The sequence below is a fragment of the Meleagris gallopavo genome, chromosome 23 (genome assembly GCF_905368555.1).
Source record: "Meleagris gallopavo chromosome 23, MGAL_WU_HG_1.1, whole genome shotgun sequence".
In the NCBI taxonomy this organism is placed as follows: Eukaryota; Metazoa; Chordata; class Aves; order Galliformes; family Phasianidae; genus Meleagris; species Meleagris gallopavo.
This window is the reverse complement of record NC_139426.1, coordinates 4,746,283-4,762,386: the sequence shown is the minus strand read 5'-3', so window position 1 is coordinate 4,762,386 and position 16,104 is coordinate 4,746,283. Positions and strand designations below refer to the sequence as shown.

At 43.2% G+C, this 16,104-nt stretch overlaps 1 protein-coding gene across 1 annotated transcript; it reads right to left on the bottom strand.

The window, feature by feature from the left end:
* Positions 1-1,603: 1,603 nt before the first annotated feature.
* Positions 1,604-15,616, bottom strand: MICOS10 (mitochondrial contact site and cristae organizing system subunit 10). Its single transcript, XM_085242580.1, has 4 exons — positions 15,469-15,616; positions 5,295-5,342; positions 4,830-4,939; positions 1,604-1,850 (listed from the first exon to the last, which is right to left on the bottom strand). Exons 1-4 carry the CDS (start codon positions 15,533-15,535, stop codon positions 1,842-1,844), a joined length of 234 nt encoding a protein of 77 aa, XP_085098706.1. The 5' UTR covers positions 15,536-15,616; the 3' UTR covers positions 1,604-1,841.
* Between the last annotated feature and the right edge of the window lie 488 nt (positions 15,617-16,104).

The following is a 16,104-nucleotide window of genomic DNA, read 5'->3' as shown; positions in this document are numbered from 1 at the left end:
AAATCAAAACCAGTCATTTCTCACCGAACAACACAACGTTGGCTAAAGCTTTTCTGCACGTTGACAGTCATATTCTGAGGGTCGCTGCCACTTTTGGTTCTCTTGATTCTCACCCAGGTTGATGCTCTTCTCTCCAGCTGAACCTGTTGGCTTCCCAGGCTGCTAGCACTGCAGCACACACGCACAGAACTCAATAAAAACACTTTCCAAACCACAGAGGAGCTATGGCTCCAAAATACATAGTTCCAATTAAAAATTGGGGCCAGATAAAATGATTCAAAATTGGGAAGAGATTCTGTTTCCAGTAAGCTGTTTTGACCTGATGGATGAATGCAGTCCGGCAAGGGAGGAGATGGAAAAACAAGGACATGCTCAAGCACTGATCCTGGATGGTATCATGCTTTGACAGAATTTAACGCTGCTCTGGCATGAAAGCAATTTTATTTCATAAGTCCCTTGCTCTGGGCTAGCTCTCCAGCTTCTGTTGACTCTGAGCACAGCTCAGCATGTTTCTTCAGTGTGCACAATCCATACACAAACACTCGGGGGGTGGGAGTGCAGGACTGCTGTAGCACTCAAGCCAAATCTGAGTGACACTGCTCTGCAAGGGAAGGAGCTTCTCAAGGTCTCTGAACTTAGAAGACTGTCCCTCAGCCTGTCTCCTTCCTTTCTTGGCAGTTTGAAAAATAAATATTGTGCAGCTTGTTTTCCATTGTCTCCCCTTTCTGGAGAGGAGTTGTCACTCTTCTGTTTGCCTGCACGCACTGCAGCAGAACAGGCTTGCAAGAGAAGAAAGCTCCCTGTCAACCTGTGCAACTTCCTTTCTGTCTTGGGACTCGTGCATTTATACCTTGTAGCAAGCATGGGAGGAAGAAAATAAGTCCTTAAGAACCATCTCAATCGCTAGGAAATTGTGCTGAGTAAAACAGCAAAGACCTCAAGTTAGATATAGAGCAGTAGGCTGCACGCTAACAACTATTTACAAGGAGTAGGGTAAACGTAAAACAGAAGGCAGCATTTGGAGCAGCAACTTGCCAAGGCAATAAAGAGATTTAAATATTTGTGACCCACTCCCAGACACTGAAACGTTCTCCCAGCAGAAGAGGGGTGAAAAAACAATCAAACCTGAAACGTAAGCGCTGAGCCAGGCGGCACGTGCGTCTGTTTAATTCACCCACCATACCAAGGAAGTTCCAAGCTTGGCTCACCCCAGACTCAAAGCTACAAAGGGACAACATTGGCTAGCTGAGTCAGCCACACAGTTGGGATTTGCTCTTTTCTGTTCTGCCTCTTTGGAGAGGACAAAAATTTCAGTTTTGAAGGGCAACTGCGCAAACAGGACATAGGAATATTTATATTCCTCTCCAAACACCAGCACAAGCAGCAGTGGATGATTTATGAGGTGGGAATGCTTCTTTGAACCGTATGTTAGATGGGGCTGCCTTTCAAGAGTGGAGAGCAACATACCACGGCTGTCTTTTCTGAAGAGCACTCAGAAAGGCTTTACCCAGGTGGTCACAGCTGCTGCTAGGTACTCAAAATGAAGACCTCCCCTTCCATTCTCTCTCTCTCTTGCACTCACGTACAAAGTCAACACACCAGAGAAGGCCATTTTTGTTTTATTTATTTCCCAGAAGAGCTCTTCCTTGCACTTTCCAGACACAGGATACAAAACAAGAAACAGAACTTGGTTTCGTGTACAGAAACAGTTTGTTGGAGTATAAAGAGTTACTGGTGATCATTACTGAAGAATGTTGGCTTATTCCAGGCGCACTTCAGTATTCCTGAGGAATAATCATTGATTTCTCCTTCCTTCCCACTGGGATAGTCTTAGTCATTAGTCACTGTTCCTGTAAAGTAAGAAGGCTTATATTATTAAAAAGCCATTTGGGTTCTTTGTGTGGAAGGTGCTGCACGATGTAAAACAAGCCTCTTAGCTTTGTAACGTTTCCAGAAGGTAGGTTAATGTTTTCATCTTTTGCTAGGCTGAGAAGCTGAATGGGGAGAAGTTACACAGCTATTTTCAGACCAGCAACGTGCCATGCTTTTGTGCAAATAAGCCTCTGTTCTGGTCAGCTGGGTACTTAAAAAAAAAAACAACAAACAAACCTGTTCAACTTAACTATTTATGGATTGAATAGATATCAGACAGAAATTAAAGCCACAAAGCAGGAGAAAAGATTCCAATGGCTGAACTTCTACTGCAGTACATCAGTATAATCCACACTGTTATCAAAGGACAGTGGTGGAGTTTTTTTTGTTGTCTTTTTTTAAGAATGCTAAATATTTTTTCAGGTATTTGATCTGTATATGTTTTCATTTTACAATGATATGTAAGTCATGTAATTCTCAGCTGTGCAGTTTTAAGCTTTGGAATAATTGCTAGATGTCGATTTTAAATCAGCTGAAGTAACATAAAATCCATTGGATCAAATGACTTAAAGCCCTCAGAATCTTATGACCACAGAATTTTACTGCATCTTGTGTGAGTCTCTTGCTGTAGATGAACGGCTCCTGAATTGGTGTTAGTGCTTCATGATCAGTTTATTAACTCAATGGGAAGAACGATGATCTAGTTTAGGGTGGGTGCACTGTCACTGTGGAATCTCCTGATTATTTGCTACCACGAAGGTTCTCCATCCTCTCTCATTCTCACATAGGATTCAGAATTAAGAACTTGATCCTGAAGAATCAAGAATTCAGTCTGGATAAAGCCCCTACCAACCTGCTCTGACCTCACAGCTGGCCCTACTTGGAGGTTAGCCTAGGTGACCTCCTGAAGCCCTTTCAACTTCAGTAATCCCGTGACCTTATGAACATGACAGGTCACAGAACTAGAAATCATTTCATTCAAAGTGATCCACATTTACATTTTTCTCCCTTAACGAAGCTGATTTTTCTTGCAGAATCTCACATTTTGAGAAGTTAGCATTAAAAAAAAAAAAGCCTTAGTTTTGAAAAGGAAGTCCTATAGACTTCAGTTACAACAGTATTTTCTAGGAAGAAACAGATGAGTGATAATGCAACAATATTTTCCATGCTTCTAACCAAGTGAAATGAAATAATTTTGTTGTAATAACCCTGGATCCATTATCCATGACACGACATTCTGGAGAGAATTAATGGCATTAACTGTTAGATGGCTTCATCTGAGTCTTCCCTCTCAGCACGTTCAGCCTCTTTGTGCCAGAGAGAGTTAGTGGAGACAGCGTGCTGGAAACTACTCATCTAGTCTTGTGCCATGCAGGCAGCTGCGCTTCTTCTGTCAAGTGTCCTTTCAATTACCTCATGCTCCAAAGGACCACCCTTGCTCCAAAGCACAGATTAGTCCTTAATCCAAACAAAATCCCTTACTAGGCTGACCTGAAAGTCAGTTTTCTGTTGCTCAACATCCTTAGTAACAAGCATCGCTGAATGAACAATGCTTTCTCAGAATGTGTATGCAGGGCATTCATCCTTCACATGCAGCTATAGACATTTTGTTCCAATTTCTTTTTAGGAATGTAAACTGGAGGAATACGGCGTACAAAGCTAATGCAATTCTGCACAATGAACAAATGTGGCCAGAAGAATTATGCGCAGACTTCTGATTCTGGAGCAGCACTGGGCTACAGCTGGCAATGTTGTATCAGCTGGATTTAAGTCACAGTTGCTCTGCTTCATCATCCACATTCATTATCCAAATTCTGTTTTTCTGAAGTAGCAGTTCAAGAAGGTTATTAATTCTCTTTCTCAACGGGCAGCTGGAGATAACCACAAATAGTTGGTAAAGTTGCAGAAGGCTGGCATAAGCTCATCTGCCAAGTAAATCTAACGAGGATGGACTCAACTTTCACCTCTCACATCTAGATGCATTCGATGCATTCAGAAAAAGCCTAACAATACCATCAAGTCTCCCTCATTAGAAGAAAAAATGAATCAGTGTCAATTTCTGTTTACAGACCATGAAAGGCCCCTGGCAGAACGTTTTACCTCAGTACTTTCTGTAGTACTCAAATAACCACCAGCACCCAGTGGGTGGCTCTCCATTGGTATCTCTGCAGTGCTTCTCACACTGTATTGCTTTGCAGATCCAAAATGCTGCTCCTTCTCCCATTTTTGTTTTGTTTTAAGAGGCAACAACAAGTTACCAGAAAAGCAGTCCCAACTTCCATACACGAAGAAATAAAAGTACATTAATGAGTTGGTCTTTGGATTCAGTACACCATGAGTGCAATGTAGGCAGCTTCCAATTAAAGATAATTCCTACTAATTAATTTATTTTTAAATATTTTTATTGCAGCGTGGTCGGTGATAATACTGAAGTCATTTAAATCATTCTCTTTAGAAACATTTTAATGTACGATGTCTTGTTGTTATTACTACATTTTTATCCAGCCAAACAAGTCATGAGAACTTAGAAATGATTCATGTTTTCCTGCTACAAAAAGATCACAGATCAGCTTCCACAGGCAGATCTACTTGACATGACTTTCACTTCCAGCTCTGTCTATTTCAAAAGCTCAAGACAGAATTAATTTGGTTTTTTTGTTTGTTTGTTGGCTTTTTTAAAGCTTTCCTATTTTCTATTTTTATTACTTGGATTTTCTTACGGTAGGAAAACCCACCTGCAGGAACTTCTACACTAATCTTATGTATTCAGTCTAAATTTTACTGCTTAGTGATAAATTTATAAGACCTTCTAACAAACAAGGGAACCCAACCCCTACAGCACAAGTTTCTACTATCAAGTAAAACAAACATCCATTTAAACATTGCCTAGATGTAGCACTCAATGCTGACTTACACAAAGCTGCTAGCAGTTACTAATAACTGCTCCTGATACTTACTTTTACAAATTTACCATGGAGAAGATATGGAGACTGGAAGTCATGTTGACAATTGGAATAAGCCATTCCTAACCCCATCCCAGACCCAAATGCGATTGGCCACGTCTTTCCTGTGGGAAGAGAAGCAAGAAGGTTAAAAAAAAAAAAAAAAAGAAAGAAAAGAAAAGCCATTAATTTCATATGAAAATGATAGCCTTGTTACATAAACACTAAGATTAAGTTGGCACAGCATTTCCTGCAATTGCAGAACTTGAGCTGAGCACAGTAGTTTAGAGATGCCACATACAATGGCTCTGTTACCCAACAGTTAAAAGCTTTGGTAACTTCATTTCAGCTTGATAATGAATGAGTTGTTAACACCTTCACTAAGTTCTATACGCCTCAAAAATTGCTCCGTTTTAAACTGCAGCTACGGTCGACAAAAGCTAGGAAAGCAAGCCATCAAGATTACTGCAGTGCACTTACTTTTGAAGAAGATGACTGAGAAAACAATTCCTAACCCAAATCCAGCACCTGTAAGAACAAATACAGTGAGTAAGACCTCAGATAACACAAAGAGATGGAAAATCATTTAGTTCTTTGCAGTCGTTCTTTGTTCTGACTCGGAATCTCAGAGTGCAGTTGTTTCAGCACACCAAAAGTGTTCTTAAAAGCAATTCTGAAACAAAGAATTCCTACTTGCTTCAATAATTATATGCAGCTCATTCAAATTAGAATCCTAACATATGTAAGAACTTTATAATCAAAAGGAGTTGTGAAACCAACTCTCATCCCTGAGAAAATTTTCTGAATTTGTGGCCCAATTCACAGTGTGGAATTATGATTTATTTGGCTCATTGTCAGTAAATGAGAACAGCTTAAATGAAAACTTATTGTGTCCTGGAGCTTCAGATTTTGCAGATGAATATCTTATTGTATTTCGTTTATCTCGCTACGTTAACTACTTCAACGTGTGGCCTGAGGGCAGCAGAACGTGGTGCTTTGTGTTACTCTATACCTTGCAAAAGCAAGCTCTGGGCTGCTTATCTTTCACATCCACTGCATTCACTTTGGGGCATATTTAAACACATTGAAAGGAGCGAGTGACTTTTCACATCCCTATCCTATATATAGAAATAACTGCAGCACCATTAAAGAACTCAGCTGGCGTATTTAAAAATCATTTCTGCTTTCTTTGGAAGGTGTGCGTGTGATTTTTTGTAAGAATTCAGGCAAGTCTGCAAAATTCCTCTCAAAACCCAATAAATATAGCGGTGAAAAGTCTGAGTTCAGCAGCTAAATTCTACCCTTAATTATATTCACTCAAGACAAGAATTTCAGATAAGGTGCAGAAGGAAAAGAATGTTTTTTAAGAACAAATAAATCAGTCACGCATGCATAAGCTCACTAAAAAATACCCAGCAGTTTCAGGTTTGCAGCAAACACATCCTGGTAAGAGTCTGAATTCTTTCCATACAAGAAGTCTAACTTAAGAATATACTTCTATTAATTAGAAGATACTACTTTTCTTTTCCCCGTGTGAATAGTCCTAAAAGCACGTGACCTTTATTTCAGCTCCTCTGAGTGCATTACTAAGTGGGCTGTGCCCAGAACAGTGCCAAAGAATCCCATACCCTCTTGGCATATGGGAGTAAAGTTCTTTTTTTAAGTGGGTTTTGTTTTGTTTTTATATATATTTGCCTTAACCTTCCTCTTGAAAGCTTTTCTCCTTGCAGAAAGTCCACTAATGGTGGCTCAGGCACAGATTACTGTGCAATATTCACTGCACTAACTAGTATATTAACTAAGCACCCCGTGCTTTTCACTGATTAACAACCCTTAAGCATTAGAAGAGATGACTATAGAATAAAACTCCAAGTTAACTCTCCCACTAGGACTTCTGTCCACATTTACCAACGGCTGGCAGTCAGAGCTGCTTTTGAAAACTCTTTTCATTGTGCCACACGTTTTCACGAGCTCTGGTTGCACTACAGGTAACTGCTTTACCAGCTCATTACAGCTGGGAGCAGGCTCACAAAACATGCCACGGCAGAGAACTCTGACCACCTGCCAAGCAGTGCTGACATAACTCCCCCAGACGTTTTTTCGAGCACTTCACAGAAGGTCAGGTTTTCACTCTGATCACTTGCACAGCTAGAAGAAAAAAGTCTCAGCTCCTCAGAGGTCTGCACTTCAGACAGTAAGAGATGCAGTACTCGGGGGAATGTCATATAAACAGCTAACTACTCATCCTGCGTCTGGATGTGACTGGCATTTCTGCTCGGACTGGAAGAGACATCAGGCATTACGAAGAGCAGCAGTTCATCCCTGCTAAGCCCTCCACTCCCCCTCCCCAGGCAGAGCCTTCCTCCTGCACCTTTGCTATAAAACAGCTGGTGCTGGCTCCAGCAGAATGTTTATGCTATTAGGGATAATTACTATCTTCAAGAATTCATCCAACGGACAACTGTCGGGCCCTCTGGCCTGCCTTCCTGACTGCCTTTTCCTACAACACACTGCCTTTTTGTTTGCAGTTATTGTCCTGCGGGTCACAATCCCACTTTCTGGAGGAAGTCACGTTCAGTTTGGAGGACTGCCCGTTCAGAAGGGGCAATACCAGTCCTGCAGTGAGCAATACCAGTCCCACGCTTCCACTCCAAGAGAAGATTCCCTCTGCCAATTCAAACAGTTTAGCTAATCAATGAGAAATGATTTAAAGGATGACAAACTCTGCATCATCTCAATGCACAGCCCAAGCAGTTTCTAATGTCACCACATTTGCCAAACGCCATTACCATCCAAACCCACATTTCTTCTTACCAGTGTGGTGGTAAATCAGTTCTTGTCTTTAAAAGGCTACAATACAGAAGCAGCTGTAATTAATACATTTTCTTTCCAACCGTATTCAGAAATCTTCATTATCTGAAGTTCTCCTCACATCCCTCCTTCAGAAGTGAGAATCACACCCCCAGTTGTGAGGGCTCTGCACAGATGCCATCAGCACTGCTTCCTGTTGGCATTTCTCTTTGCAATGAAAATGCAAAGCGTCAGTTTTAGATGCTATCAGTCCATCCTATTGGGCAGGAAGGTAAATACAGTGGCTGACTGGTTAAGAAAAATGATGGTAAATTAACCAGGGCCTTGCTTTAAGTAATGAAAACACTACAGAGAAATACAGATCTGCCAGGTAACGTTTTGTGGTTTTTTTTTAAATTTTCTGCACAAGAAGAAAACCTGAGAAACAAAGCCCAAAAAGTTGTCCATTAGCATGCCCAAAAGCAGCTAGGCTCATTTCACTTCTTGTGCTGAAAGCTGTGGCTGACCCCAACACCCCTCTCAATAAGAAGAGCTCAGATCTGCTCTCTCATGTAGCCACTGCTTATGTAACATTTGCTCTTTTCTTGGTTGGTTTAAACATCGGTTTTAACTTCAAACCAGAAGCTTGAGCTACATTTCACTTCTTAGCCCATCTGGTTAAGAATCTATTTCTGTGGACAGTTTGTCACTCATCTTCGTTCCACTAGAAAGTATTTGTGGTTATGTGGTCATTTCCTGCGTCTCCAAGACCAAGGGGAGCTGAACCATCTTTTCTTGGAAGCCAAGTAATGCATTTTGCTTTAATTCTATATAAAGTTACACCAGAGATAAACAATGGCAGAGCCCTTGATGAGTTTTACAGGTTTAAGTTCTCACATGCTCAATTTCCTTTTAAAGAGGCAACACGTTGCTTCAAAGAGCCTCCCACCTGACCAGGGGACACTGGGTCTGCAGCTGTTTCTACTAAAGAGCAGCACCTCTAGGCCAGGCTTGAGCTTCAGAACAATAAAACATGAAAGGTTTAGCTTACAATAAAAACAAACGAACATGGAAAAGCCAAGGGCTTGAGCCACACTGGGCACATTTTCCCTCCCTCTCTTGCATGACAGGCTCTTTGGAGGAAAAGGCCACAGGAAAGGGTACAACACATTTTTCACCTCCTCTGACAGTTTAAAATGTTTAACTAGGAAAGCAGCCTCTTCCACCCTCCATCTATCATCTCAGCTTAAACTCATTTACAGTCAGTGTCAGCAGAGGACAGGGTGGTTCTGCCGACACTGCGCTGCACGGATGGGCACAGCCACACAGAACCGGCGTGAGGCACAGAAGCTGCTCTTGGAAACTCTTATTTCTGCTTTTTTGGCTCGCACACCTTCCAAGAAAAACATCACGGTATCTCAAATCAATCTAACACACAGGAGAGCACGGGCTGCGTACCCGACAGGACATCATACAAGCGTCTCGTAGAGAAACAGATCTTCAGGAGAGGTTTCTGCCCCCAGGAACATCTGGGAAAAGCTTTTTCTATAAATTTAATCAGCAGTGCCTCCAGCAGTGACACCACACAATTCTTTCCTAGCGACCCAAGTAGCTGCAGGCTGAAGCAGCTATGAAGGCTGCCACACCTAGGCAGCCTTTCCTCCAATAGCTCGAAGCTTTAAAATAGATGGATTAAAATGCTTGCTGACATCTGGCAATGTGTTGTCGTTACTATAGCAGCTGGAAGGTTTTCAATTACTTAATAGTTTGGGGCTTTTTTTGGTCATCAGATGATTTTCCTCTCCCAAACACAAAGCTTCAGGCTCTCCTTCAGATTCTGCTGTTTTACACTTAGTTCTTCTAAGTGACTACAGTAAAATGAGGAAGCAACTGCTCGAATTTGGCTTCTTGTTGTAACAAAGCAACACCTCCATGCAGACTAGACTCAACAGAAGGACTTGTTCTACCAGAGATTGCCTCCCAACTAAAACCTTTCCATTTCGATCAAGAAAATCTATGGAGCTCAGTTGGTTTCTGTGACAGCAGCAGCTTGGAGGCTTAATGGCACATCTCATCCACAAGCCCGAGCATCAAGCAAGCATCAGCTCAGCAGCAACAGGATTTGCTTTAAACACTTAAGAAAAATTAAAGTATTCCAAAGAGGCTGCTCGCCAAATATCCTTTCCTTCCTGTTGAAGGGTGGCCCATCCTAACCTCCCCCCCATCTCGCTCCTAAAAAAAGCCTTTGACAATGTACACACATAACTATTGTGCAAAAGTGAGCCTTCTTTGCACACTGGAGCATTACAGGGCAGGGCTAAGCACCAGCTGAAGGCTGAGAGCACGCAGCCACTGATTTACCAAGAGCAAATTAATTCCAAGCAGACTCGTTGCTAGGTCTTTCATGGCAGGAGTCAGATTTTCTTCAAACACCAACCTTCAAGCTTTCATTCCCATCTCCCCTGTTGCGTGGACTGTTTACATTACAGACAGAAAAACGAGCAAGGACACTGGAAGAAAACACAGTGAAACCATACCCCGAGTGCTCGAGGAAGAAGCCGGAAAAAGTGTGTTTTGTTTTCTTGTAGCATTTGACTGTAGCAACACAGAATGCTTGGAAAGACAGAATAAAAATACCCAAACACCCATATAATATGAAAATGCTGACATGCTTTCAGGGGCCGCTTTCACCCTTAAGCACTCCTGCAGTTTAACTGCTGCCCAGATGCAAACCTTAGATAGACATCAGCACTTCTGCACACAGACTGAGTGCAGCAGGGAGTATCAAGTTTAGTCTGTGATCTCCTACACGGTCACAGCTGCTCAATCTCAGAGCCTAAGAAGAAACTCTTCATCCCCACACTGGCAAATGAGACAAGAAGGCATATACATTTCCTCCTTCCCTCTTACAGAGGGTAAAGAGAAAAGAGAAAAGCAGTTCTGTGAATAATTCAGCCAGCTGAAAGGATCTTCTTAATACTGCATGAAGCTTTTAGACACAAATCAGGGTTGCACTCTCTGACAGCCATACTCCTTCACATCCATCATTACTGATGTCTAAGGGACAGTGACAATGTAGCAAGAAGCAGAGATGGCAACACCCAGTAGAAATGGTCCAAAAAGCAGCCAGAATTCTTCTCAAATCTCTTGCTAACAGTTTATTCTTATCAAATGTGTACCAGCAGCCCTGATTTAAACAGAATTAAATATGAGTCTCAAAGAGCATTGAGCCGTTCCCATAAAATGCTGTCACATCTCACGGATCTAACAAGTGGTTTAGGACACCACTTGGCAGGAATCCCCTTTTGCTGGACAGTGTCACCATGTGCCAGCTCCCAAAAAAGGCACAGCTGGCACCTTAACAATGCACTAATGCAGAGGATGAGGAAGTCGATGTGCTTTGAATTCATTTCCAGCAGAGGAGATCTTATGAAGTCGGGGGGTTTCAAATGGCTGCAGTATCACATGGACATCACAGCTCTTCCTTAGGGCTTCCTGGCACACCAGAAGTACTGCCAGGAGCTGCTGGAGGAAGGCACCAGCAGGGCTCCCCATAGCACAGCTTGCAGCTCCCTGCCACGGTGGCACGAGCCAAACAGCACCAGCTGCCACCTTACAGACAAAGGAAAAGAAGCTGGGGTTACAAACAAATCATAATGCAGTTGCGTGCATCCATAACATTTGCGTTCTCCAGCATTAAAACCAAATTCCCAAATGAGAAACAAGTCTTCTGTCCTGGTTGCTAAGACTAAATGGCACGTTACAATTGCCAAGCAAAAAAAAAAACAAACAAAACAAACAAAAAAAAAACCCTGACAAAAACTTCAAAATAGGAATTTCAGGATTTTTGTATATTTAGACAAAGTTTAATCCAGTTTTCAGAAAGTGTAATCAAGTTTTATCATTATATAGACTGACTTTGTCCTGTTCATAACCATGTGAAGGATTATTTAAAAATACTGACACTGCAATCCACACAATGACTCTCTCTGACAAATTCAATCTGGGGAATGACACAAACAATACCATTTTATCCTTGCCATTAACAGAGACAGCTATTCAAGCAGGCAAGATGATGCAAGCCAGAAGAAATCATGTAACAGTTGCAGGACAATTGAAAGTGCCTTCTTCCCTTAAAAAATTCCTATTAAATGGGAATTAGAAGCATTTTATTTTCAGATGTCAAAACAGAGGATTAGAGGAAAATGGACATTATTATGCTGAGTTCTTCACAAGCTTCCAGGCTGAATCTTGGTCAAGCACAGACAGACTTCAAAACATTCATCTTCTGCAAAAAATAAACTGATGTCAGCACAGCAGCTTAACACACAAGCCAAAAAGTACATAGATTTCCTAGATTACCTTTCGTTTACAGGTAAATTACAGCATTTAATCCTGTAGAACTACAACAGTTCCAAAACAAAACAACACACACGCATACAAATTCCACCTCCACTTACATACACACTCTTTGCTCTGAAAACAGCACATTACATCCATGTGCCCAAAATTATAGCCTAACAGAGAAAAACAACTCTGCCAGTCTTTTACAGATAGCTGTCTTTCTAAATAAAGAGGCAAAAACTATCACTTAGTTAAAAAACAAAGCAAAGAGAAAGTAAAACCACCACCAAAACCCTTTAAACAGCGGGTTGGAAGCAATTCAGCTGAGGCTTCTGCAAAGCCCAAGTCAGTGTGATCTGCATCACCCACCAGAGAAACCCCTTGGTTAGCCAAGGACACGCAACCAGCCCACTGTGCACAACACTGTGGTTGCAGCCAGATTTAGACTCATCCTCATCATTAGCAAAATAAATGTCAGTCTCCTTAAAAAGGAGGACAGCACACAAGCCCCATTTAACCATGCTTTGACGTTTTACACAGTGGTTTAAAGTAGCCAGCTCTTTGAAATGAAATGCTGTCTTCACTAGACCTGACAACAGGTCTGTTTTGTACAGGAAAAAAGGAAGACTTTTAATACAAGATGTATACAAGTAGTGACCAGGAGGTCAAAAATATAATATTGGATTTCAAAAAAGATACAACTTAAGATAAATACGTATTTTGGACGATTTAGTAGCAGGTCATCTCCAACTAAAACAGCACAGCCAAACAAACAGTTTTAAGAAACTAGTGGGAAGTCTAACAGACTAATAGAACAGGACAGGTCAGGCTGCATATGCCCCACAGCTATTATTTAACAAAATACTTTTGCTTACAAAGGTACTCTCCTCTGCCTCCTGTGCATCTTCATCTCTCACGTTAAAACAGAGTGAAATTGGTCGCTACAGTTCTCACAGATGCTGGAAAACTGTCAGGCTTGCAAAGCTTCAGAAACTGAATGTCCATCTTTAGTTACAGTACCTAAAAGGGGGAAATGGAGAGCTAACCACAAGGTTGACTTTCTTCCCCAGCCACTGGCTCAGAGGTACTTCCTGCTCTAGTGCTTGGGATGTGATGGAACACACAGGACAGAAGCCAGCATCCAGCAAAGAAGTGAGGATTTGGTCCATTCCTACATCTCACATAACTGACAAATTCTCAAGCGAAAAAGCTTATCTATTTTCTTTGCATTATAACAACCACCCTTGAGTTTATTGGAGAGTTCAACAGAAAAGTAACATTACAAAAAGTCATCACAACCATGCAAGTTTTTGAACTCCTGCAGAGAAAATAATCACTTCCACCGAGATAGTCTGAGTTGGTGCTGCCAGTATTCACTTAATAGTTTGCCCAAGCCAAATCCATTTTCAAGGCCAGCAACATCTTCTGTCACTAATAACTGCAATAGGAAGCACTTTCTGGGGTGTTAGTTTTCAAAGTTCACAGTGAATCAGTCTGCTGTTACTGCCATAAAAGAGGTTGCTGCAGATACTAAATTAAAAGAACAAAAATAAAAATCTATTGCACATGAGGAGAAAGAGAGCAAAGGATAAAATCACAGAGTGCAGCTCATCTGCCATCCCGAGGCAATGCACTGACAAATCTGAATTTTACTTAGACCTCTACTCAATGCCATTGTGAAGATAAGCTGAAACCCTAGAGGTCTGGTGCAGAAATTCTAAGTACATCTTATTTTCCCCATCACCACTTTTGGACAGAAGAAAACACCAACTGAAAACAAAAGGCCTGATAAAGAGGCATGCTGCATCATGACCAAAGCTGAATCTGCTTCTTCCAGCCTCCCAGGGAGGCTTTGCACATAAAGGACCCCTACATGTACAGCTGCAGCATGGAACAAGCTCTTGTTTATAATTTGGCATACTTAATATTTTATGATAAAGCAACCAATGGTATGGAAACATAAACATATCTGGATATGTTTGTCAGGCAAACCTGAATAGAATTTCAGAAGACAAAACACTGCTCCAGAGCACTTGACACTTTTCAAAGGCTTGTTATAAACAATGGAAGTTTCAGTTTACTCAAAATTATTAAACATCTTTTCTAATGGAAAAGTATTAGGCAACTAAAGCCCCGAGTTCCTCATCAGCTTTCAAGCTTAAGGCCACTAGAGCAACAAGAGATAAACACTCACATTTCTCAGATATTATTTATGTTCCTAAAAAAAAGACTTTTGCATCAACAGGGCACCTACACCTCCCATATCAGACACATGTCACTCTGTACAGAGCATTTAAAGATTTGCTTTGATGCACTCTTTCTACTGAATCATTCAGGTTGGAAAAGACCTCTACGATCACCCAGTCCAACTGTCTGTCTACCATCAATACTGCCCACTAAATCACGTCTTTAAGTGCTACATCACCATGTTTCTTTTCCACAAAGCTACAACCATTCAGACAGCAGTGTGGAGATCACCAAACCACACGATGTGCTCTGATCACTCACAGAATTCCCAGGTTGATGTGAAACCTTATCAGTGGATTGCTGCACGTGAATTGCCTCAGACACACGCACAGTCATAGAATTGTAGAATGGCCTGGGTTGAAAAGGAGCACAATGATCATCCAGTTTCAACCCCCTGCTGTGTGCAGGTCACCAACCAGCAGCCCAGGCTGCCCAGAGCCACATCCAGCCTGGCCTTGAATGCCTGTAGGGATGGGGCATCCACAACCTCCTTGGGCAACCTGTTGGAACCTGTGGTTGTGCATCACCACCCTCTGTGTGAAAAACTTCCTCCTAATATCTAACCTAAACCTTCCCCGTCTCAGTTTAAAACCATTCTCCCTAGATTTAAGGACAAATAAGCAGAGAAGAAGACAAGGAGAGATATTCTAGTGCTCTGTGTGCAGAGCTTGGACACCGGATGGAAAGCTCAATGTCAAAGCGTGCACGCTGCACTATGGAACACACACCAAAGCTATCAGCGTGCCACACTGCTCACTATGTTTAATAAACACAGCCCACCTTGCACACAAACAATTCTAAACCCAAATTTCCATCACGGCAAAACCGAAGTGGTGGCAGGGATGGATGCAGCAATGCAGCCCATCTGGGCTCAGTACTGACGGCATTTCTCACAGACACCACTCACCTTTAACACAAGGAGCGTCAAAGCAGAGGTCAAACCCGACCCTCCGCCATCAGCCGGGCCGGGTCACAGCAGCGGGGGTCTGAGCCCGCCGCCAAGGTCACCTTGCGGGGCTCCGTCCAGCCGCTCCGCTCCTCGGCTCTCCCGGTGAGGGCGGAGCTCCGGAACCCCCCACCGTTCCGCCCACCGCTCAGCGGCCGGGCCCGGGCCCTCAGGTGGGCACAAGGCCGCACGGGGCCCTTCCCGCCGGGCACGGCCGCAGCGCAAAGCCTGCCGAGCGGCGGCACGCACAGCCCCGGATAGACACCGAGCCGCCGCAGCCGCTCCTCCCTGAGCCCTCCTCCTGCGCCGGGCCCTCCCCACCCTTACCCAGCTTGACAGCGGAGTCCGCCAGACAACGATCCCACTTCCTGCCCAGCTCGCCCTCCGACGCCATCTTGACAGACCCCTCCCACCTCAGGCCGCGCCTCTACCGCCTCCGCCACCTCTTCCTCCTCCTCCTCACAGCAATTCTCGCGAGACTCTCCCCCGCGGGTTGGAAGAGGCGGCAAGGGATATCTCGCGAGACTTCACTCGACCCGTTGTCAAGGTTACCGGCGGGAAAGCGCAGTGGCGGCTCTGCTCCTCAACGCCGTTCCTCCCCACAGTCTCCAGCCCCAAAAGGGGTTTTCTTCCCCGCAGTGCCCGGCTCCGAAGCTCTAGCCCCTTCTGGGCCCTCTCTCTTCATCCAGGGCTCCTGCCGTGCCCTTGTGAGGCCTCAGATCCATCAGGCAGCATCCTCATCCTCCCACAGACCAGGGCACACCACACAGAGCTGCTCCCCTCAGGGCTCCCACCTCTAGTTCAGTAAGAGCCTTTTTTGCTCTAGGGCCCAATCTCTGAGTTCATTTCATCCCACAGACAGCCATTTCCACAGCAGAAAGATCGCAGAGGACTTCATTTTGCACAGCTCTTGCCTTCAGTATCTCCTCGGTGCCTGAAATGAAGTACAGGTGTGAACAAAAA

Coding starts and splice junctions, on each gene's coding strand:
- MICOS10 (XM_085242580.1), bottom strand. CDS start 15,535: ATGGCGTCGGAGGGCGAGCTGGGCAGGAAGTGGGATCGTTGTCTGGCG. Junction 5,343..15,468: donor GGACTCCGCTGTCAAGCTGG/GTAAGGGTGGGG, acceptor TTGTTCTTACAG/GTGCTGGATTTGGGTTAGGA. Junction 4,940..5,294: donor CTCAGTCATCTTCTTCAAAA/GTAAGTGCACTG, acceptor CTCTTCCCACAG/GAAAGACGTGGCCAATCGCA.